Source organism: Balaenoptera physalus (assembly GCF_965194825.1).
Source record: "Balaenoptera physalus genome assembly, chromosome: 12".
Lineage (NCBI taxonomy): Eukaryota > Metazoa > Chordata > Mammalia > Artiodactyla > Balaenopteridae > Balaenoptera > Balaenoptera physalus.
In genome coordinates this window covers 49,585,014-49,612,412 of record NC_138897.1, presented here as the reverse complement: position 1 = coordinate 49,612,412, position 27,399 = coordinate 49,585,014, and the positions used below count along the sequence as shown (strand labels likewise).

Sequence of the window (27,399 nt, the reverse complement as noted above, 5' to 3'; positions counted from 1 at the left end):
CAAAAGTGTAGGTTGCGGCCGAAAGCCGGCTGCGCGGGTGGGGGGCTCGGGGAGGGGGTGGGGGAAAGGGGGGGAAAGGAGCCGAAAGGCCGCGGAAAAGGACGCCGGAGGCGCAGAAGACGGCCGAGTCGCAGCTGCCTCGCGCAGCCAGGTAAGGGAGTGGCCTCGGGCGGGGTCGCCCTTCGCGGGCGCTCGTGGAAACGTCAGTGAGGCCAATCGCCGGGCTTTCGGCCGCCGCCTCCCTCCCAGCGCCGCCTCTCCCTCCTGCCCCGGCAAGAGCAGCAGCCCGGGGATCTACCCTCGCCCGGCGCGTGCGGCCGTAGCTTCTCGGCCTTCTGTCCCGCCCCGCCCCGTCCCGCCGGGCACGGCCGGGCCCCGCCCCCTTCCTGGCGCGAGCCGCTTCCTGACGCGATTCCCCGCCCCCTCCTGGTTCACGCAGGGAGTCGGGCCCCGGGCCGACGCCGCCACCTGGGCCGCTGCCGCCGCCATAACCTCGATTCCCCCATCTCCCGCCATGGCCGAGGAGCTCTCCGCGGCCACGTCCTACACCGAAGATGATTTCTACTGCCCCGTTTGTCAGGAGGTGCTCAAAACGCCCGTACGGACCGCGGCTTGTCAGCACGTGTGAGTAGACGCCCCCTCCCCCGCGCGGAGCCGGGTGGTCGTTTAGGCCCCGCACCCCGCCCCGGACCCTGGGCTGCGGCCTGGCGGGAGCCGAGCCCGCCACGGCCTCCCCGGGCGCCGCTCGGCGCCGAGGGCCCGTTCGCGGCCGGTCGGAGGCCAGGCCGCCCTCCCCCCGAACTCCCGGCCCGCTCCCTGCGCCTGGCCCCTCAGCCGGAGCTCTCCGGCCCCGGAGCTGCCTCGTTGCCGCGCCCCCGGGGCAGTGCCCAGGCCCGTCCCCGTGGCATTCTCGGGCCCCGAGGCCCCTGTCTTCTCCTGCAGGCCCGGGAGGAATTGCAGGGAACGTGGAGCCTTTTTGTTTCCTAGCAACCTGAGTGAAGGCTGGGGTGTCGAGTGTCAGAACCGGCCGGAGGTGCCCGCACGGCCCGCTCGCCCGGCTCCGCGACCCCGCCCCGCTTTCAAGTCTCCCTTTTCCTTTCAGGACCTTGGCCCATCCTTTCCAGATCGAGGAGCTCTCATCTAACTTAACCTTTCAGACCCGCTTCACAGACCACCCTTGAAAGTGTTTCGATGCGTTCAAAATTCAGTGCAGGTTGGAATGACCTAGAATGTGTTTGCTTCCCTCATATGTTAGAACTGACAGGATTTCCGGGTATTGAAGTGATAGTTTCTCTTTGTTTTACCCTTCTGCTTATTACTTGATTACTGCAAGGGTGGAGATGAGAAAGATAGACCGCTGTTATGAGGAGTGAACTGAAATTAAGGCAGTAATCCTGGGGGTAATGGAGGACACAGAGGGATTCGGTGAGGTGGCGTGGTGCTGTTAGGAAGAACTTCGATAATTAATACAGACTCGTAGGGTGGCCGTAAGGGCTAGAAGGAGCCCTTCTTGTAAAGGTGTGTAGCATTTCTGACACACCTGGCTGCTAATCAGAGTCGCTGGGGAGCTTTTTAAGTAAACATACCAATTCCCAGGCTCCATTACAGACTTACAGAGAATTTCTGGCAGGTGAGGCTTGGAAATCTCTATTTGAAAAAGTACACCCAGGATTGAAAGTTCTGTGTGCTTACAAATAGCTGAAAAGAGTCGAACAAGTTTCTAAATCAATTTCTCCTTCGACCTTTTTTTTTTTGGGGGGGGGGCGGTTCTATAATTTTGTAAAGAATGGGTAGTTGAATTTGGGGTTCTTAATCACAGACTTCCTTACAGTTGTTTCTTGAGACCCACTCTTCTCACTCCGATCCCCAGTCTTACCTGAACTGTTGTCTACCTTATTCCTAGTGGTTGTGTGAGCGGAAGAGTATGTGACTTTTCACCATAGAAGGTACGCCAGTTATATTTTTGCCGCTCATGGGAGATGAATGACAATCTGTTATTCCTTTATCATTTGGTGCAGCAAATGCAGATTGTTAGAAATATATCTTGAGATGTTTAGGGCACAATGTATACTTTCTAGTCTTTAATCTGTTAGTGTTTATTATAACTTGATGCCTTTTCTGTGCTTGGGCTGGCAGTGGGTGGAAGAAAGGGAGGGAAGGAGGGAGCAGTGAGGAAGTAGGTCTTTTCTGGACAGAATAATTTCAATTACCTGTTGGGTGATTGACCTCATACTCATTGTAATCTCTAGTTCCCCTCAAAATTCCATGCAGTTTGCTCCAGTTCATTTCCCTTGTGAGACATTTTATTAAATCAAACTGTAGTTTTGGCTTGACCTCAAGGCTATGGAAAAGAGAGTGAAGATGATTGTTGAGGGCTTTTCTTAAATCACCTCCCTGGGCTGGGATGTGGAAAGAAAATATGGAGTAGGTTTTGTGAAGAGAACTGGACACTTACTACTCACCCTTCTCCATCCCCTCCTTTACCAGCATTGTTCCCTCTCAAACGCACACACAATTGTTCTAACGTTCTGGCTAAACAGTAAATTAAGGTAGAGGGAGAAAAAGTTTTCTTTGGAAAGGGTGGTAATGGTGGAACAGGGTATTGATTGGGAGGAGTTTGGTGGGGAAATAGAATTCTGTTTTAAATAACCTAGTTTAGAATGTCATTTGCTTTTCCCTTTTCACAGAGGACAAACCTGTGCCTTTAAACAAATTTATATTTAGCTACAAAATTAATTTTTTGTTCATGAGTAGTGAGAGATGAGGTGATAAGAGCTTTCAGCCCCTGTGCCATTTCAACTGCAGTGAAGGATTTACCCATTCTAGTAAAAGGAGCAAGTTCATTATCACTAGAATAACTTTACCAAAATAAAAATTCCCATTTAATCCTCATTCATTCCTTCAAAGAGCAATTGTTAGATGCCTTCTGTGTGTCAGGTACAGGGAATACAAAGTGCTCTTTCACTGGGACTTCCCTGGCGGTCCAGTGGTTAGGACTCCGTGCCCCTACTGCAGGGGGCACTGGTTCGATCCCTGGTTGGGGAACTAAGGTCGCACATGTCGTGAGGCCAAAACAAAACAAAGTGCTCTTTCTCTGGAGAATGTTAATAGTCTAATGGGAGAAGACCTATACATGAATGTGATTGGTGTGGAAGGAATTGAGGAGGAAAATTTATGTGAGCCTTGAGAGCAGGTATCTAAATTAGCCTGTGAGTATAGGAGAGATTTTCTGGATGAAGTTATACTTTAGGTCAGAATTGGTATTCAGGGATTGTTGGGGAATACTCTGATTAGGTTTACAGCAAATGCAGAGGTGAGGAGGGGTTACAGCGGATGACTGTATCCAGATTACAAAGTTTAGCCAAAAGATGAGTGTGGTAGAGATGGAGCTTAGCGACGTTGGCAGGAATTTACTGTGTAAGCCAATTTGAACTTCTTCCTGAAAGCCATGGAGACCTACTGAATAATTTTGGCAGGAGAGCAGCATGGTCACATTTAAATTTTAGAATGCTTGCTAATTACTAGCCTTGTCTAGCTTGGTACTGGTGAGACTAGTGAAGAGGTCATTCATTGCTCTGTCAGAGAGAAATGATTAGAACCTGAACCAAGGTAATGATAGAGGGAATGGAGAGAAGAGATTCCTGACATTTTAAGGAGATTGTGTAAGATTTGATGATTGTATGTCCAATAGTTAAGTGTATATATGTAGGTCTGGAATACCTGGAACTAAAGCTGTGAGTATGGATGTAGCCCCTGGAGGAGGTGTATAAATTGAAAGATAACAGAGATCTAGATAGAACAAAGTGCTGGAGAATATATATTTAAATGTGGAGTGGAGAAAAGAACAGCCTGAGAAGGAATGGACAAGAATAGGAAGAGGGGCTTCCCTGGTGGCGCAGTGGTTGGGAGTCTGCCTGCCAATGCAGGGGACACGGGTTCAAGCCCTGGTCTGGGAGGATCCCACATGCCGCGGAACAACTGGGCCCGTGAGCCACAACTACTGAGCCTGCGCATCTGGAGCCTGTGCTCCGCAACAAGAGAGGCCGCAGCAGTGAGAGGCCCGCGCACCATGATGAAGAGTGGCCCCCGCTCGTCACAACTAGAGAAAGCCCTCGCACAGAAACGAAGACCCAACACAGCCAAAAAATAAATAAATTAAAAAGAATAGGAAGGAAACCAGGATAGAGTGTGACAGGAAACCGAGAAGAATTTTAAGGAAAGGTAGTCAGCAGTGTCAGATGCCTTAGAGTTGTCAGGTGTTTTGAAAAACATGTAAAGATGAATTAAGAATATTAAAGTTGAGGGCTTCCCTGGTGGCGCAGTGGTTGAGAATCTGCCTGCCAATGCAGGGGACACGGGTTCGAGCCCTGGTCTGGGAGGATCCCGCATGCCGCGGAGCAACTGGGCCCGTGAGCCACAACTACTGAGCCTGCGCGTCTGGAGCCTGTGCTCCGCAACAGAAGAGGCCACAACAGGAGAGGCCGCGATAGTGAGAGGCCCGCGCACCGCGATGAAGAGTGGCCCCCGCTTGCCGCAACTAGAGAAAGCCCTCGCACAGAAACGAAGACCCAACACAGCCAAAAGAAGTAAATTAATTTAAAAAAAAAAAAAAAAGGATATTAAAAGTTGAGCAGGTATGTTTCAGAAGGTACAGACTGGCATAGTGGTAAGGTATTTATCTCTTGTTTTTTTTTCCCTTTGTAATCTTGAAAGACTCTTTGAACCAAACCTCCCTTTTCTATTTTGAATGGTTCAAGAAATAACTCTGTACAATTAGAAGTAAGCTCTATCACAATGAAAATTACATATAATGACAAGTTGATGCCTTGCCAGATTCTTAAAAATGGAAATCTAATCTGTTTGCTTTGGGGCCTGTATGTAAGGGAGTATCTTTTATTTTTATTTTATTTTTTGGCCACGCCAGGTAGCGTGTGGGATCTTAGTTCCCCAACCAGGGATGGAACCCGTGCTCCCTGCATTGGGAGCGCAGGGTCTTAACCACTGGACCACCAGGGAAGTCCCAGGAAGCATCTTTTAAAATGAGCTAAAATAAATCGGCCTCCACTTCTCATTAAGCAGATTTGTATGATTCTTTATTGACCTGCTTTGGATTATCCAGTCCCTGAATTTTCACTTAATATTTCTTACAATTTGAACAACTTTATTGGCATCCTGTTTGGGCAGTCGTGCTCTAAATACATATTTTCAAAATATCTTCTTTCCTATGTACTTGTTATAAATCTGAAAGCGAGGCTTATATGGTTTCTTGCTGATACAATAATTGCTGCTCTAGGCCATCTTTTTTTTTTTTTAAATAAATTTATTTATTTATTTTTGGCTGTGTTGGGTCTTCGTTGCTGCACGTGGTCTTTCTCTAGCTGTGGCGAGCGGGGGCTACTCTTCGTTGAGGTGCTCGGGCTTCTCATTGCGGTGGCTTTTCTTGTTGCAGAGCACAGACTCTAGGCTTGCAGGCTTCAGTAGTCGTGGCACACAGGCTCAGTAGTTGTGGCTCGTGGGCTCTAGAGTGCAGGCTCAGTAGTTGTGGCGCGTGGGCTTAGTTGCTCCGAGGCATGTGAGATCTTCCCGAACCAGGGCTCGAACCCATGTCCCCTACTTTGGCAGGCGAATTCTTAACCTCTGCGCCACCAGGGAAATCCCTCTTTGTACTTCTTATCACAGTTCATAATCATAATCTTTTTGGGATCAGATGATTTGACTGATGCCATTCTCACCAGTTAGACTGGAAGCTCTTTTTAACAATTTTAAAAAATATTTATCTATTTATTTTTGGCTGCATCAGGTCTTAGCTGCGGCACATGGGATCTTTCGTTGCAGTGCGCGGGCTCTTCATTGCGGCACGTGGGCTTCTCTCTAGTTGTGGCGCGGGCTTAGTAGTTGTGGCGCACAGGCTTAGTTGCCCTGCGGCATGTGGGATCTTAGTTCCCCGATCAGGGATCGAACCCACGTCCCCTGCATTGAAGGCAGACTCCTAACCACTGGACCACCAGGGAAGCCCCTAGACTGTAAGCTCTTAAAAGGCAGCAACCCAGGTCTACTTGTACTTACCTGAGTCTACTGTATGTATTTGGTATTGAATAAGTGTATGAATGGGTTTGTGTTGGGAGACCACAGCTTACTAGCTGTATCACTTGGTCAAGACATTTAACTCCTTTCAGCCTGTTTTCTTCTCCATAAAACGGGTAGAAACAACCTGTTTCACAGGGTTGTTGCAAGGGGGCCAAATGAGATAATGTTTGTGAATGATAATAATCTTGTATGTGTGTTTTATAGTTTTCAAAACCCATAAAAATATAAAATTATGTTTAGTTTAATAACTACAACATCTAACACAAAAAGCTAGAGTATTATTGTAAACAGAAAGGAGGCTGTTTCAAGTTTTTTGGTCCAGATATTTAATATTGAAGATATTATTGTGAATGGAGAATATTGTAATTCACAGCTTTAAAGGTACAAAAGGAAATAATATGATTGTCTCTCACAATCACTGTTACCTTATCTGTTCTTCCAGAGAATAGCATACTGTGTGCATTCTTTTGTACCTTGCTATTTTCATGTTACTCTGTATTGGAGGTCATTCTATATCAGTACATAAAGGGCCTTCTTATTCTTTTTTTTGGTGGGGGGAGGTTGTAGAGTTTTCATTCATTCAGTAAGCCAACACTGAGTGTCCATTATGTGCCAACAATACTAATGTAGATTCTGGGGTTCAACAAACCAGACAAAAATTCCTGACCCCATGGAACATATTTAGTGTTCTAATGTTCCATTGTTTGATTATTTTTTTAAATTATTAAATTTATTTATTTATTTATCTAATGTCTTATCTATGGACACTTAGGTTGTTTCCAATCTTTTGCTGTTACAAATAATGGCACATTGATTAAACTTGTATGAATACCATTTCACATGTGAGAGTTTTTCCTGTAAGATAAATTTTCACAAGTGGAATTGCTGGGTCAGAGGGTAAATACAAGGGAATTTGTCAGCTGTGTCACACAGGATGATTATAGCTCTGTTGAAGTGTTTTGTACATGGAAGGTGCTTACGGTTTTGATTTGAGGACTGTGGATTATATCTTGGGTTAAGTAAATTTCTGGATTAGATTAAGGTAAATTAGCATTCATTGCTTTAACAAATATTAATGAATGCGTACTAGGTGCCCAGCTCTGTGTTATACCTACAGTGGTATATGGTTAGATATGATCCCTGCCTTCAGAACTGGCATTGGTGAGACGCATTTTAATTCAAATAAACACTCAGATAAATGTGCAGTTACAAACTCATAGGTTTAAAGAGAGAGTATAAGAAGGGGACCAGATCTAGGTGGGTTGGTGGGTGGATAGGTACGTACTCAAAGACCTTTCTTGAGGAAGTGAAATTGTTGCTGAGATTTGTGATGTGTAGGTGTTAATTTGTGGAGGGCTGTGTTTGTGTATAGAGTATTTTGGGGTGAGGGAACATTCTGGGCAAAGACCCTGAGGTAGAAGGAACATGCAGGGCCTTGTTTTCAATGAAGTAGCATCTTGCCTTCAGTCTCATATAGGTTTATTTATTTTGAAAGTCTTAGTTTCCTTGTTTGTAAAATAAAGGAACTTTTGAAACATTTATTTATTCTTAAGAATTCAAGATTATGTAAAGTTTCTGGAACCCTGCCTAAGTGCTCAATAAATAGTTACTGCTGTTTGTATAGATGTCATGTTGCTTTCCACAAAATTGGGCTAATTTACACAATGCCATTAAGACTATTAAAGTATATCTGTATTCCATCATCTTTGCCAGCATTTTTTTTTTAAATTTCTCAAGCTTTTTATTTTCTAGTCTTTCTCATTCCCTTAATATAGTTATGTCTCCTCTAACAGCATAGATGCTATCTTTTAAAACAGGAGAAAACAGAGGCAAAGAGCCAACTCATTTAACCAACCTTACCCTTAGCTGAGTTAAAAAATGCACAAACCAAACACAAGTTCAAGGAAGCCAGTCTCTTCCCCAAGACAGCTCAGAATACGACAAATAAACCCCAAGAAAAGGGCCACGTGGGAAAGCCTTCCCATCATCACAGGGGCAGGACAGAAAGTGCACCTGACACAATTTCAGGAAAGTTGAGAAATCTCTGGATGTTGCCTGAAAAGGAAAGCAGCTAACAAGATGGTTTTGGAGAGGAGGTGGAAAACAGTGCAGTGGGACACAGAAAGGACCTTGGGTTTGTAGCCTAGAAACCCCTTTCCAGGGACCTCTGCTGGTCTCCTTTGCACCCCAGATGGGCAGCCTCCTGGGAGTGTCCACCCATCTGGTCACAGCCCACGTCCACCAGTTACTGCAGCATTTGTTGGTTTACTTCTGTGGCGGCTGAAGGGCCCAATTCATTAGCAAAGGGCAGCAAGGAGTATCTGATTTCTCTCAGGGCTTTCTGGTAAGGCCCGAACTTCGGGGGCTGTCCTCGTCTGCTGCTGCTGCTGCTGCCTGGCCCCCGAGGGCCTTGGCGTCCAGGGCGGTGGCACTGCTAGGCCCCACGGGCGGCCCGGGGCGGGGGTCTTGGGCGGCGGCTGCTTCAGCCCCTCGCGGATCTCCTGCAGCTGATCCTGCAGCCGCCGCGGGCTGTTTCCAGAGTAGATCGTGGCGGGAAAAGTCTTCGGCCGCATGGTTAGTCCAGTTTCCTTTGACCATAAATACAGTCTTCTTGAAGTGTTTTATTAGCTAAAAAGAAAAAAAAAACTGTCAATAGTATCAGTTAGTTGTAAACACACTTTCACAACAATTTCGTTTTTTTTTTTTAGAAAGAGCTTTTTTTAAGAAATAAATTTATTTTATTTTATTTATTTATTTTGGCTTTGTTGGGTCTTCGTTGCTGCGCACGGGCTTTCTCTAATTGCGGCGAGCGGGGGCTCCTCTTGCGGTGGCAACAATTTCGTTTTGAAAATGTTCTTTCCTTCCATTTTTGTAGTTCCTGAAGAGAACCGAACATTTTCCAGAGACTTCATTTTGAAGATCATCTCTACCTCGCGCCTTCTACGCCGTCCGCGGCCGCTTGGCCCTCGGCTCCGGGGCCTCGCGGGGACGCCGGGGCGGCCGGCGGGTGGGGACCTGGGGCGCCGGGCGGACGGGCGGGCGGCCCCACCTTCCGGTGCTCGCGCCGTGGCCCAGCGCGCAGCCCGAGCAGGATATTCGCTACGTTGAGCATTTTTTTTAAGCAGTATTCTGTTAGTTTAATACAGTTCATAATGGTGTCTAGAAGTCGCTTTAAAATGTTTCTCTAGTTGCTAGCAACATATGGCTACGTGCATTTTTCCATATTAAATTTTTATATACTAATTTATAATTTTACTGTTCAGAGTGTGTAGGTACATTAGTGATCATTTCTATGACTATGATTTAATAATAATCTATTGTAATTTATTACTTATTTTACATTATTTTCCTGTCAGTTGCTTTGTTTTTGGTATATTATTACATTTTCTTATACATTCAGATTTAAGATACTTGATTCTCTTTAAAGTTATAATGCTTTTCCTTTTTTTCTGTTTCTTGAATCTTTTAAAAAAATTGTCCATTTTTGGACTTACCTGGAATCTACTAAGATATATCATGTGTGCTTTTGAATCTTTATTAATTTGCCTATCTTATTTAGTTGACCTCAGTATTTCTTAGAGGGCATTCCTTTTCCATTCTTTTAAAAATCTTTTTAGTATATTTGAATTCTTAAAATAATTTGATTCTTTGGAATTCTTCACTTTCATTAATTACTTTTACTATTTTTAGCACAGTATAATATGACTTGTTAAATGTTTTTGGATATAGTATATATACTCAAACTTGCCACAAGTACCTGCATGCACACAATGCTGTAAGTCCCATCAGGGTAGGGATTTTCATCACTTTTGTTCCCTGATATGTCCCGAGTTATGTAGTAAGTATTTAATATGTATTTATTAAGTGAATATGCATGAATATCCATATGAATATATGGATAAGTTAAACTATGAATATGCATGAATATCCATATGACTATATGGATAAGTTAAACTATTCATTTTGAGACCATTGTAGATTCACATGTAGTTGTAAAATAATACAGAAATTGTGTACCCTGACCCAATTTCCTCTAATGGTAATGTTTTGTAAATAAAACCAGGATATCTTCCTTCTTAATAGAGTAAAGATAAAGAACGTTTCCATCACCACAAAGATCCTTCACAGAGCTCATTTATAGGCACACCCACTTTCTTCTTGATCCCACCCTGTGCCTCCTTAACCCTTGGCAAGCACTAATGTTCACATGTTCTGTATTTCTTTTTTAATTTTAATTTAGTTTTATTTATTTTTTATTTTTGGCTGCGTTGGGTCTTCGTTGCGGCACGCAGGATCTTCGTTGCGGCACGCAGGATCTCTCATTGCGGCATGTGGGTTTTCTCTCTTGTGGGACATGGGCTCTGTAGTTTGCGACACGAAGGCTCTCTAGTTGAGGTGCATGGGCTCAGTAGTTGTGTCGCACGGGCTTAGTTGCCCCACAGCAAGTGGGATCTTAGTTCCCCGACCAGGGATCAAACCTGTGTCCCCTGCATTGAAAGGCGGATTTGTTACCACTGGACTGCCAAAGAAGTCCCATGTTCTCTATTTCCATAATTTTGACATTTCAAGAATCTTAAATATTGCACAATTGTGTAAATAACAGTAAAAAACCCGCTGAAATGTACACTTTAAACGGGTGAATGGGGTATGGTATGTGACTTATATCTCAGTAGAGCTGTTAGCAAAAAAAGAATGTTAAGTAATGTTATATAAATGGAATCAAACAATATGTAACTTTTTGGAATTTCTTTTTTCACTCAGCATAATTCTCTGGAGATTCAGGTTGTTGTGTGTTATCATTAGTTCCTTTTATTGGTGAATATGCATCCATACGTGGTATGGATGTACCACATTTTGGTTAAACATTCATTCACTGAAGGAAATCTGGAATAGCCAGTTTTTGACTATTACAGATAGAGCTGCTATAAATACTCATGTACAGGTTTTTGTGTGAACGTAAGCCTTCATTCCTCTAGGATAAATGCCCAAGAATGCAATTATTGGGTCATATGGTGGTTGCATGTTTTGTCTTTTAAGAAAATGCCAAGCTATTTTCCACAGTATCTATACCATTTTGTATTCCCACCAGCAGTGTATGAGTGATCCAGTTTCTTTGCATCCTTGCCAGTGTTTCATGTTGTCACTGTTTTATTTTTTATTATTTTTTTTTTATAAATTTATTTATTTATTTTTGGCTGCTTTGGGTTTTCATTGCTGTGCGTGGGCTTTCCCTAGTTGCGGCGAGTGGGAGCTACTTTTCGTTGGGGTGCGTGGGGTTCTCATTGCTGTGGCTTCTCTTGTTGCGGAGCATGGGCTCTAGGCACATGGGCTTCAGTAATTGTGACATGTGGGCTCAGTAGTTGTGGCTCACGGGCTCTAGAGCACAGGCTCAGTAGTTGTGGCACACGGGCTTAGTTGCTCCACAGCGTGTGGGATCTTCCCAGACCAGGACTCCAACCCATGTCTCCTGCATTGGCAGGCAGATTCTTTTTTTTTTTTTTTTTTTTTGGCAGGCAGATTCTTAACCACTGTGTCACCAGGGAAGTCCTTGTCATTGTTTTAAATTTTAAGCCATTTCAATATGTGTAGTGATACCTCCTGATTTTAATTTGTATTTTACTAATGGCTAATGATGTTGAACATCTTTTCATGTGCATGTTTACTACCTGTATATCTTAGGTTAAAATCATGTCTCTTCAGTGTCTTTTGCCTATGTTTTAATTGGGTCATTTGCTTTCTAACTTTTGAGCTTTGAGACTTCTTTATGTATTCCAGATACTACTCCTTTGTTAGATATATGATTTACAAATATTTTTTTCCAGTCTTTGGATTGTCTTTTTATCTACTTAACAGTCTTTTACACAGCATACATTTTAAATTTTTATGAAGTCCACTTTGTCAGTTTTTCCTTTTATGGAATGTGTTTTTAACATTAAGTCTAAGAACTCTGTGTAGCTCTGTATTGTGAATATTTTCTATTTTTTTCTCAAAGTTTTATAGTTTAATGTTTCACATTTAACTCTGCATATTGGTTTCCTAGGGCCACTGTAACATTACCACAAACTTGGTGGCTTAAAACAACATAAATTAATTTTTTCACAGTTATAGAGGCTAGAAGTTTGAAATCAGTTTCAGTGGGCCAAAATCAAGGTGTTGGCAGGGCCTCGAGGAGCTGGGGCACATCACTCCAGTCTTTGCCTCCATCTCAATATGGCTTCTCCTGTGTGTTTGTGTCAGATCTCCCTTTGCCTCTCTTATAAAGACACTTGTGGTGACATTTAGGACCCACCTGGATAATCCCAGCTAATTTGCTAATCCCCAAATCTTTAACAATAATCAGATCTGTTACAGTATAAGGTGATATTAACTTGTTCTGGGAATTAGGAAGTGAGTGTATCTTTGGATGGCCATTACCCAGTTTACTATAGTCTATGATCTGTTTTGAGTTAATTTTTATATAAAGGGGCAGACTTCAATGGGGTTCATCTTTTTTGCCTATGGATTTCCAGTTGCTTCAGCATCATTTATTAAAAAGTCTATCCTTCCTCCATTAAATTGCTTTTGCACCTTTGTAAATCATTTTTGCTTTCTAAGATATATTTTTGCCAGTCTTCAAGAAGTAGTTTTAGTATCTATTTAAAGGATAGCTGTGCTTAGTTGCTAAGATTTGATTTAGGATTTTTTTTTTCTTTTTTTGACCGCGCCACATGGTTTGCGGGATCTCAGTTCCCTGACCAGGGATTTAACGCAGGCCACAGTAGTCAAAGCCTGGAATCCTAACCACTAGGCCACCAGGGAACTCCCTCAAATTTCCTTATACCTGTTGTCACTCCTTGCATCGTCCTCTGCCCCATAATTCCCCAGTATGTATATCGCTATTGATTTCTTTGGTATCCTTTCAGACATTTTATGTATACATACGCAGATATGATACTGCTTACAGTATTTGCTTACAGTATTGCTTACAGTATTGCTTAGGGAATATAAAACATAAATAAAGCTAAAATATTCTTTAACAGTTATTGTAATGAGTAGTGTGTATTTTTTTCAGGCTAAGTTAAAACTTTTAAACGTGAATGCATCTGTAACCTATATAGAGTATTCTTTTGGATGTGTACATTTGAGTGTTGTGCCCAACCCTGTTTTTCCCATGAGCTCTGTGGTTTTTATTGGATGATTTTGCATAGTGCAGTGACTTCTAGGAATGTGTGTGACACTTTACAGCAGAACTGAGTCTTTCAGAGAGCTTTTCTGAGTCCTTATATTTCTATGTCAGCTAAAAGAAAGCTGGTATAGAAATATTAATATCAGACCATTTAATTCAGATAGCATTACAAGAAAGAAAGTCATTTCATGTGGATAAAAGGAATAATCATGAACTTTTTTGCAGCTACCAGCATAACTTTAGATGAAAACTGAGAGAATTGTTGGGAGGAATTGACCCACAGTTTTTGTCCTTTCAGAAGGAACTAATTTTCACTGAAAATCACATGATGAAGAACACCTTCAAAATAGGAAGAGAATTTGGATGTTGAAAGCATATGATCATTTCAATAGATGCTAAAAGCATTTAATAGAGTTGAGCATTTCATTATAAAACGAAATTAGGAATAGGATGGAACTTACTTTTATTCTAATTAAGGGTAGCGTCCCTAAAATCTATAGTAAATGTACTGAATAGTAGACCCTATGTGCTTTTCTAGTCAAGAACTAGACAAGGATATTTGTATCCCCCCTACCATTTAACATTGTATTTCAGGCTTTAGGCAATTCAATGAGAAAAGAAATAAGATATACAAAGATGGAAAAAGAAGAGATAAAATTGTCATAATTTGTAGGTGATAAAACTACATCTAAAACCTAAGAGAAACAACTAACAAATGATTAGAACTAATAAGAATGTACAGAGAGGTTTCTGGACATAAGAACAACAGACAAAAATCAATAACATTTTTTTATACCAACAGTAATCAGATAAAAAATTAATAGAAAAAATCCTATTTATAATGCAACAAAAACTATAAATAGTTTATAAATAATTAGACTATTTATTATAGTCTAGTAAAAATGTCAAGACTTCTGTAGGGAAAGTTGAAAAACTACTGAAAAGCATAAGAAATCTGAATAGGTGGAGAGACATGACATGTTTATGGGTAGCACCATTCAATAAAATTAAGATGCCAGTTCTCCCTCAGATGATTCTAAAAAAGCTAATGCAATTCCAATAAAGTCTCAACATTATTGTTTTGGTAGAACTTGAAAAACTGATTAAAAAGTCATAATGATGTGTTAATGACCATGAATAACTGAGAAAATTTGGAAAAAGTAGAACATAGAACCAACCCTGCTAGTTACCATGACGTAGTATTATGAAGTTATAGTAATTAAAATGGTATGGTATTAATTCAGCAGTAGATAAATGATCAGTAGGACATATACTAGAGAGCCCAGAAATAGTTCCATACATGTATTAGAACTTTGATAGATATGACATGGCAAATCAATGGGGAGAAGATGGCTTATCCAGTAGAATGGTATTTGGATAATGGCTTTGCATATGAAATCTCTATTGTTTACTATACATAAAGGTATTTTTTAGGTGAATTAAAAACTTAAATGTGATGAGCAAAACTTAAACTTCTTAGAAGGCAATGTAGGGAAATATCCCTGATCTTGAGAAGGGGAAGGCTTAAGACTATGTGCACAAACCGTAATTTTAGGAAAAGGTGATGAATTTAGACTATATTAAAAATTAAAAATTTTCCATATCAAAAGACCACAAACAAGGTTAGAGACAAGTGATAACAGACTCAACAGTGATAACATTCTGTTGTTATACAAGATTATATCAGAACGGATTGGTTTATACGTGTTTTTTTCCCCTGCACATTGATGTTTTGAGCCATTAGCAAATGGTTACATTAGCTGAAGAGAAGTACACTAAAACTCAGTTGAATATAACAAGCCACAGAATTGTACACTACTGTATGAAATGCACAACCTACATTTTTTCCTTGGTTCGGTTTGGCCATGAGAGCTCTCTGGAATTTATCAGCTTTAATCACTCCTTTCTAACCCCTCACCTCTTTTTTTTAAGCTTTAGAGTAAAGTGTTTATTAAGAACTTAAATGTCTTTTAAAATGTGTTAGTATTTTTATTAGGATTGTTTGGGTTTTTGTTAGTCCTCTGGTCACAGTGTTCTACGGGTAGTTAGTCTACCCCAACCATTTTTTCCCCACAAGCCCTGTAAGTTTTAGTGTGCGGTTTTGCAGAATGTGTCGTTTCTCAGTATTTTATTTATTGCATTATCAGAAATGCCTAGGGTTCAAAAAGCAAATAGTTTAGTATCCAGAAGATGAAATTCTAGGTTATAAGTCACTTTCCCTCAGAACTTTGAACACATCATTCTGTTGTTTTGTCATCTGTTTGTTATTGCTGATGAGTTTGATGCTAATCTGATTCTCTTTCCTTAGTACGCGATCTGTTTTTTATTCCCTCTCTGGAAGCTATTAGAAGTTGAAAAAAATAATTATTTAAGATTTTCTAGTGATCCGGATGAAGATCTTTCAGAAATTCATTGTACTGGTCATTTGGTTGTCTCTTATTTTGCAGATGTATTTTTTTAGCTCTGGAAATTTTCTAGCGATTTTTTTTTTTTTTTTGGTTTTTAAGCCCAGTTAGAAGATTAATTTAGCTATTTTTATAACAGTTTAAACATATTTACCCTTGTTTTTACTCCTAATTGAAAAAATTTAAGTGTAGTATTCATAACAGAAAAGTGCCCCATCATAAAAGTCAGCTCAGTGAATTTTTTTCAAACTGAGCACACCTGTGTGTTCAACACCCATATCAAGCAACAGAACTCCAGAACTCCATTACCAGCGTTTCAGAAACTCCTCACTTCTCCGAGGAGTGTATCCCACTTCTTCCAGGACACCACTATTTTGACTTTTAACAGTATAGTTTTACCTACTCTTTGATCTTTATAAAAATAGAATCATGCAGCTTGTAGTCTTTTGCATTTGGCTTCCAAAGCTCAACATTATACATCCAAATTCATTCTTATTACGGTATACTATAGTTTTAATTTTGTGGATATGGTGTAATTGTTTATGCATTTTTCTGTTGATGGACATTTGTATGGTTTTCAGCTTTTGGCTATTACAAATAGTGTGGCAATGAACTTTATGGGAAATTTCTTATGATGAGGTATGCAAGTCAGTTGGGTATACTTTGGAGTGGAATTACTGGGCTATATTAGCTACTGCCAAATGGTTGTATTAATTTTCAAAATGGTTGTATCAGTTTACACTTTTATAGCATTGAATGCAAGTTTAGGTTGGTTTCACATCCTCCTCAACACTTGGTATTTTCCACCTTTTTCATTTTGGTCATTCTGATAGGTATGTAGTGTTATCATATACTATTTTAGGTATTGAATAAGTGGGCTTTGAAATTTTGGTTTATCCACTCCCCCTAAATACAGCTTATGTTTGTACACCCAGGTTTCAAAAAATCTTTTAACATTCTCTGTTTATATTTTACTTGTAATTGTTAAATTAGCCAGCATTTTGACTAATTTACCTGCTAATAGTTACTAACCTGCTTCATTTCGTTCACTCAAGCTCCATCAATTTTATGCATGGTTATCTCTGTATAACGAATTTTGTTGGTGTGAACTTTGTTGACAGTTTCAATTTTTATTTAAAGAGGAAGGTTTAGCTTAATGGTTTGGTGATAGTTTTACCTTTATCTCTTTAATTACTGTTTTCTCTTTGGTAGTTTATTAGACCTGGCTTCTATAACATTACTTACTCTTGGTTCTTCTGTTTCTTTGAACCTTCCTTTAATGTTTATATCTCTCTAGATTGTTTCTTTAGTGTTCTTTTTTTTTTTTAATTTTTTAAAAATTTATTTTATTTATTTTTGGCTGTGTTGGGTCTTCATTGCTGCGCGTGGGCTTTCCTTGAGTTGTGGTGAGCGGGGGCTACTCTTCGTTGCGGTGCGCAGGCTTCTCATTGCAGTGGCTTCTCTTGTGGAGCACGGGCTTTAGGCGTGCGGACTTCAGTATTTGTGGCACGTGGGCTTAGTAGTTGTGGCTCGAGGGCTCTAGAGCACAGGCTCAGTAGTTGTGGCACCTGGGCTTAGTTGCTCCGCGGCCTGTGGGATCTTCCCGGACCAGGGCACAAACCCGTGTCCCCTGCACTGGCAGGCGGATTCTTAACCACTGTGCCACCAGGGAAGCCCTTTAGTGTTCTTCTTACCTTATCTGCTCTCCATATTCTTCCGCCCAATTTTCAGATCCATTTTTCCACTTGTTTACTGGATAACACGCATTGAGCTGTTTGTAGGTACTTTATTTTTTTAATACATTTATTGATTGATTGATTGATGGCTGTGTTGGGTCTTCGTTGCTGCGCTTGGGCTTTCCCTAGTTGGGGCGAGTGGGGGCCACTCCTTGTTGTGGTGCGTGGTCTTCTCATTGTGGCCCCGTTGCGGAGCACAGGCTCTAGGCGCGCGGGCTTCAGTAGTTGTGGCACATGGGCCTAGCTGCTCCTCGGCATGTGGGATCCTCCCGGACCAGGGCTCGAACCTGTGTCCCCTGCATTGGCAGGCGGATTCTTAACCACTCTGCCACCAGGGAAGCCCTGTAGGTACTTTAAACTTGCGTTTTTCTGTCAAACCAACTCTTCCAATATTTCTCAATTTGGTTAATACAGTCACCTTTTACTCAGTCTTCTAAATTAGAAATGCTTTTCTTTCTCATTCTCTCACAAGTAATTGTCAAAAAATTATATTCTATTTTTTAACCTAGGATGCCCCCTTCATACACAATCATAGACATTGAGAACTATGTCTCTAAAATAGAGATCCTCTGTCCCTCCTTCCTACTCCTGCCTTAATGTAGACCGTATCATGATCTAGACTATTGTTCCAGTTAGTCTTGTGGGGTTTTTTGTCTGACTCTCCCTTTCATTTTATTTTCCTTTTCACAGTCCCTCTGAGTAAAGAATGCAAACACTGAGTGAAACAAAGAAGTTAAATTAAAAATGTATTACTCAAAATTTAGAAAACATATAAACAGAATTTCAGTTTTTAATTTAAACAATTAAACTTAAAAATGATGGTTTTTGTAACTGTGGTATTTATACTTGTGAAGTTATTAAAGCTCAAAATGACATTCAGAGTTTTGGGACACCCTCGCTAAGGATTTTGTTAAGTGTTGACAAATTGTTATTCAGAAATGTAGAGCACTCATTTCTTTATGTCTCCTTTAACACTGGATATTATTATTATTTTTTAAAACTAGTTTTTTGACAACTGAAAAAAAGTTTCTGTCTTGTTTACTTTGCATTTCTTTGACTCCTGGTTATGATGAATATTTTCCATGTTTTAAAGTATTGGTGAGCACTTCTAATGCTACCTTAGTGATATTAGCTACTATTTATCAAACACTTTCCTGACTCAAAAATAACTGTAATGAACATTTTATTACATTACCTATCTTAATCCTCTGAACAACCCTATCAAGTGTAGATGCTTATTGTATGTGTGAGGAAACTGATTTTAAAGAAGAGTGACTTGTTCAGTGCTACATGGTTAGTAAATTCAGTGTGATCTGTTATCACACTATTACCTTGCAACTTTTTTGTTAGTATAGATGTGGAAGATTAGTATATTTGTATTTATAGGGGGTTGAATTAAATGTATAATTATTCTAGAGCCCAGGTACAGATGGCTGTGATTTTTAATCTGGTTTTTCTAAAAGCAAGATGATCAAGTTTCATATTTGTTTGGGTTAGGGGAGAAGATTTTGGTGAGTTTGGTTGCAATAAGAATGTCGATGATAGATATTTAGAGCTGGAAGGATTCTTGAGTATTTCTCAAATTATGTTCCATTGCACACTGTTGTGGGAATTTTCATATATCCCGACCACAGAAGTTTGGGCAACACTTGGTTTCCTTAGCAGAGAAACCTTAATAACTTTGAATAATTCTTGAATTTCCAAAATCAGTTTCTGTAGGAGGCCTATTCATATCTTGTAGAACAACATCTTGAAGTACATCAGTTTGAGACAAAGCTGATGTGTGGTCCATTCTCTCATTTTGTAAGGGGAGGAAATGGAGATCCATTGTGGTTAAGTGTGTTGCCTGAAAATCACACAGCTGCTAAACAACACAGGATAGGATCCAGTCATTCCTTTTGTACCATGCTTCCCTTGATAATGTTATATAATATTTATTTTTCCTGTATTATGTTAAAAGTAGTTTCTTTTGTATTCCCATCTAGTCCAGACATTAATCTTACACTGAGAAATTCATGTACAGTTTTTTTAAATTCTAGATTTATGTACATACAAATAGCCTAGCATGATTATATACCCATAACTGCTGTGTTTAATCATTGAAATGAAAAGAGTACTTTTTTCTGTAGTTAATGTGTCACAAATGTTTGGTTTAGTTTCTGTAGAAAATGTTTCCTGACTGCAATGAGAGAAAGCGGAGTACATTGTCCCCTGTGTCGTGGAAATGTGACTAGAAGAGAGAGAGCATGTCCTGAACGGGCCTTAGACCTTGAAAATATCATGAGGAGGTTTTCTGGTAGCTGCAGATGCTGTGCAAAACAGGTAGAGTAAATGTGACATAGTTCTTTGGAAGTCAAGTTTCTACTCTGAAATTTCTGTTTGGCTTGTCTTGGTGGGTACTGTTTTGAAGAGAAATTATTTAGGTTGGGAATTGGGTAGAAAAGGCCAGAAAAGCTGTGGCTATAGCTCTTACTAGATTATAAACTTACTGAGAACAGAGACCGAAAGATAGATACAGTCTCTGAATTTGCCATAATTTTTAGCGTGGCATTTTTTTCAAAATAATCACTCATCAGTTACCTGCTAAATGAACTGAATGAACAAACTGGCATTTAACTCATTGAAGCCCCATTCTGGTACAGACTCAGCCCTTGAATAGTTTTTCTGGTGGTAGTATCATTATTGCAACTTTGCAGGTAGAAATGGGCCAAATGGATTTATGTAGTCAAGGGGGAGCTCTCTAGCTGCCCGCTGTACTTGTATGTTTATGTATTTATCTTAAGAAATCACAAAATACTTGGCAGAAGACTTTGCTTTTTAAGGAACAGGTGGGAAAAATCAGGTATTGGCAAATAACTGGCATTAATTCTCCAATCTGGATTTTATTCTACTGTTTGGAGAGGGAATGAAATGGTGAGAGGTGGTTAGGCTTTGAGTATATTCGTTTATTATGGATTTATCACAGCCACTTTTTCAAACAGCTAATAAAGTCAGTGAGCAAAAAAACCTGTTGCTGTTTCATGCATTCACACAAGACATATCTGCTTTTCCATCTCTTTGAGGGAGGTGTTAACTGACAGGGCAATGAAGTGAAGCTGGAAAATACACTTGAGAGATTTCTGGCTCTGCTCCCCAGAGAGAAAGTGAAAAATGTTCCAAGTGTTAACTTGGGAACTTAGTTTTTTAAAGCGCTTTCTAACTCTGCCAAGTTGCAGTAGTTAAAGAAATAAAAAGATGCCCAGTGCTATGAGGCAACCTCTTAATACTTTTAAAATTATTTTTTGTCTTTTAGTGGTATTTTTTTTTCAGGTGTAAAATTATTTGTTAATTTTTATGGTGAGTTTACGGACAGTTGGACTCATCTCCATTGTCCCTGCATCTAATGGACAGAAACTTACTGCTTATTTTCAGCTCCTACTTAAGAATTAAATCATTTACTTAAAAAAAAAAAAAAAAGGCCTCTAGTTTAAATGGAATATTTAGTTATCTATTTCTGCCTCGGTTTTTTCCTTCTTGTTGGCAATATCTCAAGTCTTATGAGTTCATTTTTATATTAAAAGTCACATTACATTAAAAATTTTTTTAAATTTATTTTTTATTATGGTAAAATATAACGTAAAATGTACCTTTTTTTTTTTAGTTTTATTTTTTTTTATAAGTGAAAGATTGTGGTAAACTTTTTTTATACAATAAATGTCCATTTGGTAAGAAAACATATGTATATGATATATATATCATATATATTATATATACACACACACAATCTGTACGAGGCATCAAATGAACAATTAGAGTGCAGTATTATGAATGGTAAGGTAGAAAACGTACCATTTTTAAGTGTATAATACAGTGGTATTAAGTACATTCATAACATTGTATAACAATCACCACTATCTATTTTCAGAATTTTTTCATCATCCCAAACAGAAACCCTGTACCTGTTAAATTGTAACTTGCTGTTCCCACCCCGCACTGGCCCGACCCCTCTAGTGACCTGTATTCTACTTTATCTCTGAATTCTGTTCTACCTCATGTAAATGGAATCATGTTATATTTGTTCTTTTGAAAGTCACATTACATTTAATCAATAATTTACAGATTAAATTCTATCGCATGAGACATCATTACAAATCTTGTAAGAAGTACCAAGATGAATATGGTGTTTCTTCTGTCATTCCAAACTTTCAGATCTCTCAAGATTCAGTAGGGAACAGGTAAGCAATATTTATTCTTATAGTTTTTATTTTTATAGTTAAAATGGAAATTTTTCAGAGACTATATAAAGTGTTTTCTGTTTTGTTTGTGTTTGTTTTTGTGTGTGTGTGGGTGTTTGTGTTTTTAAAGTAAATTGCCTTTGTCCTCATAAGTTTGTTTGGCACATGTAAAATGACATCTGGGAGATTGACTTTATGCTAGACTTAAGCTTATGTGAAAATCATTCTAAGAAACTTCACATGTCTGAATAAAAAGTAGATCTGTGAATTGAACGTATTTTCTTTTGCAACTGAAATTACTTGAAAGCTAGAGAAAATCCCTTTCAGTAATGTATTTGCAAACTAAGATCCTTTTACTCTCTAAGAATAGAATTGTTTGAAATTTTTATTTTGATAAAATGTCATGTAAAAGTGAGATTTGGTACGATTAAATTTGTAGTTCTATTTTAGTCTCAATTCTTTTAAAGCTAGGTTTTGGCTTGATTTGTATCTTATTGGCTCAGGTTTATGTACATTAAACATTTTTATGAAATGTATTTTATGCATAAGAATGGCCAGAATGCACATGTGTGACTTTAAAAATAGTGACAAAACAAATACCCAGTTGCCCACTAAGTCGGGTCAAAAATTATAACATTTTTCAGGACCTTATTTTTTTTTAATAAATTTATTTTATTTATTTAATTATTTTTGGCTGTGTTGGGTCTTCGTTGCTGCATGCAGGCTTTCTCTAGTTGCGGTGAGCGGGGGCTACTCTTCGTTGCAGTGCGCAGGGTTCTCATTGCGGTGGCTTCTCTCGTTGTGGAGCATGGGCTCTAGGGGCGTGGGCTTCAGTAGTTGTGGCACGCGGGCTCAGTAGTTGGGGTTCACAGGCTCTAGAGCGCAGGCTCAGTAGTTGTGGCGCACAGGCTTAGTTGCTCTGCGGCCTGTGGGATCTTCCCAGACCAGGGATCAAACCCATGTCCCCTGCATTGTCAGGCGGATTCTCAACCACTGTACCACCAGGGAAGCCCCTTTCAGGACCTTGGATCTCCTTGTGAGCCCATGCCCATTTGAACCCCATACTCCCAGAGGTAACCACTGTCCTCTTTTTTGGGTTGTTCATCCTTTTGCTTTTCTTTATAGTATTACCACCCACGCATGTATCTCTAAACAATGAAGTGCTTAATTTTTAAAAACTCAGTAGCAAACACACACAATTGTGTAAAGAAAGGCAGTATTGACATTATAGAAAGACTCCCAGGAGGCGATATGTTAAGCAGAGTCTTTAAGATTTTATTTTAGTAGCATTTCATTTCACAGGTTGCTAATTTGCAGTAATTTAACCACTCTTAGAAGCACTCATACTGTAGTAAGGCGTCTTCTCAACTCCTTAGTTGAAACTGTTGTGGTAAAGGTCTTCAGTGATTTTCTGATTGCCTGCTTTTTTAGGTTCTCGTTTTACTTGACTCAGTGTCATTGGATGAAATTGGTCACTCTTATTTTGTGATTTTTTAAAAATCCCCTTAGGTTCATCCCTTTCGGTTTTTTATTTCTGTACTTCTGCTGTTTTGAAATTACTCAACAATTTGTTATTAACCCAGTAGATTATTCTTAAGTGCAGGGATGGTGTTTATCTTGTTCAACAATGTCTCTAGTTCTTAGCAAAGTTCCTAGTATATATGATTTGGGCAGTCACTGCTTGTTAAATGACTCAGTTTTCTTCTCATGAGACATGCCTTCTTCCCTCTTACCCCCCATATCTAATTGGTCATAGGTACTATTGATTTCTAATAGCAGTATTCCTCATCTGTTCTTTTCTTCTGCCCCTGTTGTCACTTCCCTAGCTCAAGTCCCCATCATCTCTCACTTGAACTGTTGCAGTATTCTTTTAGTTGGTGATCCTCCTTTAATCTGTCCTGTATACGATTGCCAAAGTGATATTTCAGAAGTGCAACTCTGACCTCTTTCTCCTTGTCCTTGTACCTTCTCTTCTGTACCTTGTCAGTGACTTTCTGTGGCCCCATAGCTGTGTTTCTCCTCCTGGGTTCCACAGGCCAGTAAGGGCTCTGTGAACTGCTTAAACTTCCAATTTTTTGTGTGTACTATGTGTGCATTTTTCTGGAGAGAGAATGTCAAGATTCTCAAGGGGTTCCATGATCTAATTCAACAACTAGCTTAATAAGACAAAATCTCTTATTCTAAAGCCCTTTCTGATCTGGCACTTACCTTTCCATTTAGCCTTTGTCTTTCTTGGCTACCCATATTGCATAATATGCCTTAGCCATGTTGAATTATTCCCACTGTATCCTTGCCATCCTTGAGAAGCAATATAACTTAGTCATTAAACATGAAGGCTTGGAGCCAGACTGCCTGGGTACCAGGCTCTGTCATTTACTATTTGTATGACTTTGGCAAGAAACTGTACCTCAGTTTTCTCATCTGTTTAAAAAGGTAGTGGTGATACTATTAAACACCTCATTGGTGGGAGTCAATGAGTAGGTTAATACAAGTAAAACATATTGAATAGTACCTTACTTGGTGAATGTTCGGGGGTTTTTTGTTTGTTTTTTTGGTTTTTATTTTTTCGGCTGTGCAGCGCAGCTTGCGGAATGGAATCTTAGTTGCCTGACCAGGGACTGAGCCCGTACCCTCGGCAGTGAAAGCACGGAGTCCTAACCGCTGGACCGCCAGGGAATTTCCTAAATGTTTTTAATTATCATCATCATCACCGTCACTCCCTCACCTCCATACTTTCCCCACCATTCTAACCCACACTTTGCCAGCCAGTGGACTTTTTCTTCTCTTTGAAGACTTAGACCAAGTGTTAGATACTCTGAAGTATTTCCTATTTACTTGTCTGTTTTTTTTTATCTAGTAGAATGGGCTTCCTAGTCTTATTCATGTTTATATCCTATGCAAAATTCTAGTTGCAATGGAAAAATTCAGTTTGTATGTGAATTTCTAGTAAGGAAATTGTTGAAGGAAGGAAAAGATTTTTTAAAAAATGGTAGGAAATATAAGAAGCCAGAGTGTATAGTCAGGGTCCTGGGAGGAAACAGATAATTATACTCAAATCAGATAATTTGAGGAGAATTTAGTGAAGGACTATTTTTTTATTTTTTAATTTTTTTGTGTGAAGTGACTATTTTTAAGGAGTAGAGTATTGGGTGCACTATGTAAGCAGGGTATAGGAAGTCACAAGGAATAGTCATATACTCTGGGTCTACTGAAAGCAGGGGAGGGGAGAAAGTAGACAGAATTGGAGAAAGAAGGCTATGTGGAGAGGGCAGTTGGAGAGGGATGCAACCAGTCAAGGCAGTTTTGCTGGGAAGGAGTCTGAGAAATAGGTATGCTAACCTTCCTCTTGTTTCTTCCTCCAAATCTCCTGCTGGGCTGAACCCATTTGGGAAGCAGAGAAGGGAACCTGCTAATGCAGGTTAGTTTCTCAGTACAAAGAGCATGGTGAAAAATAGAGGAGAGAAGATCTAGAGGGGCAAAAAATATACCCAGCACATAGGATTTCAGTTAGTAGCCGAATATATTGTAATACTCTGTACGCTGTGCTTCACAGCTTCCAAGTAGTACAAAGAAGAAAACATCCACTATGTTATTAATAGTATCTTTGATATTGTAGACATTCACAGAAAGATAGACAAGATGAAAAGGCAGAGGGCTATGTACCAGATGAAGGAACAAGATAAAACCCCAGAAAAACAACTAAATGAAGTGGAGATAGGCAACCTTCCAGAAAAAGAATTCACAATAATGATAGTAAAGATGATCCAGGACCTCGGAAAAAGAATGGAGGCAAATATCGAGAAGATGCAAGAAACGTTTAACAAAGATCTAGAAGAATTAAAGAACAAGCAGAGATGAACAGTACAATAACTGAAATGAAAAATACACTAGAAGGAATCAACAGCAGAATAACTGAGGCAGAAGAACAGATAAGTGACCTGGAAGACAGAATGGTGGAATTCACTTCTGCAGAACAGAATAAAGAAAAAAGAATGAAAAGAAATGAAGACAGCCTAAGAGACCTCTGGGACAACATTCACATTATAGGGGTCCCAGAAGGAGAAGAGAGAGAGGAAGGACCCGAGAAAATATTTGAAGAGATTATAGTCAAAAACCTGCCTAACATGGGAAAGGAAATAGCCACCCAAGTCCAGGAAGCGCAGAGAGTCCCATACAGGATAAACCCAAGGAGAAACACGCCGAGACACATAGTAATCAAATTGCCAAAAATTAAAGACAAAGAAAAATTATTGAAAGCAGCAAGGGAAAAACGACAAATAACATACGAGGGAACTCCCATAAGGTTAACAGCTGATTTCTCAGCAGAAATTCTACAAACCAGAAGGGAGTGGCATGATATACTTAAAGTGATGAAAGGGAAGAACCTACAACCAAGATTACCTGGCAAGGATCTCATTCAGATTCGATGGAGAAATCAAAAGCTTTACAGACAAGCAAAAGCTAAGAGAATTCAGCACCACCAAACCAGCTCTACAACAAATGCTAAAGGAACTTCTCTAAGTGGGAAAAACAGGAGAAGAAAAGGACTTACAAAAACAAACCCAAAACAATTAAGAAAATGGTCATAGGAACATACATATCGATAATTACCTTAAACGTGAATGGATTAAATGCTCCAACCAAAAGACACAGGCTTGCTGAATGGACACAAGAACAAGACGCATATATATATATATATATATGCTGTCTACAAGAGACCCACTTCAGACCTAGGGACACATACAGACTGAGAGTGAGGGGATGGAAAAAGATATTCCATGCAAATGGAAATCAAAAGAAAGCTGGAGTAGCAGTACTCATATCAGATAAAATAGACTTTAAAATAAAGAATGTTACAAGAGACAAGGAAGGACACTACATAATGATCAAGGGATCAATCCAAGAAGAAGGTATAACAATTATAAATATATATGCACCCAATATAGGAGCACCTCAATACATAAGGCAACTGCTAACAGCTCTAAAAGAGGAAATCGACAGTAAGACAGTAATAGTGGGGGACTTTAACACCTCACTTACACCAATGGACAGATCTTCCAAACAGAAAATTAATAAGGAAACATAAGCTTTAAAGGACACAATAGACCAGATAGATTTAATTGATATTTATAGGACATTCCATCCAAAAACAGCAAGATTACGCTTTCTTCTCAAGTGCGCACAGAACATTCTCCAGGATAGATCACATCTTGGGTCACAAATCAAGCCTCAGTAAATTTAAGAAAATTGAAATCATATGAAGCATCTATTCCGACAACAGTGCTATGAGATTAGAAATCAGTTACAGGGAAAAAAACGTAAAAAACACAAACATTTGGAGGTTAAACAATACGTTACTAAATAACCAAGAGATCCCTGAAGAAATCAAAGAGGAAATCAAAAAATACTTAGAAATGACGATCCAAAACCTATGGGATGCAGCAAAAGCAGTTCTAAGAGGGAAGTTTATAGCTATACAAGTCTACCTCAAGAAACAAGAAAAATCTCAAGTAAACAATCTAACCTTACACCTAAAGGAACTAGAGAAAGAAGAACAAACAGAATCCAAAGTTAGCAGAAGGAAAGAAATCATAAAGATCAGAGCAGAAATAAATGAAATAGAAACAAAGAAAACAATAGCAAATATCAATAAAACTAAAAGCTGGTTCTTTGAGAAGATGAACAAAAGTGATAAACCATTAGCCAGACTCATCAAGAAAAAGAGGTAGAGGACTCAAATCAATAAAATTAGAAATGAAAAAGGAGGAGTTACAACAGACACCACAGAAATA

The 27,399-nt window shown here is 39.5% G+C and overlaps 1 protein-coding gene across 3 annotated transcripts in view; it reads left to right on the top strand.

The window, feature by feature from the left end:
• Positions 1–133: 133 nt before the first annotated feature.
• RNF138 (ring finger protein 138) overlaps positions 134–27,399 on the top strand; it is a 39,769-nt gene continuing 12,503 nt past the window's right edge. The window contains exons 1-4 of one of the 3 annotated variants that reach the window (XM_082416226.1): positions 134–151; positions 440–624; positions 19,550–19,715; positions 21,492–21,607. In XM_082416226.1, the coding sequence (XP_082272352.1) occupies positions 515–624; positions 19,550–19,715; positions 21,492–21,607 (392 nt within the window). In that variant the 5' untranslated portion in view covers positions 134–151; positions 440–514. Of the gene's footprint in view, positions 152–402; positions 625–1,903; positions 1,947–19,549; positions 19,716–21,491; positions 21,608–27,399 lie in introns of those variants that run through there. The other 2 variants (XM_082416227.1, XM_082416228.1) reach the window with 2 other exon arrangements.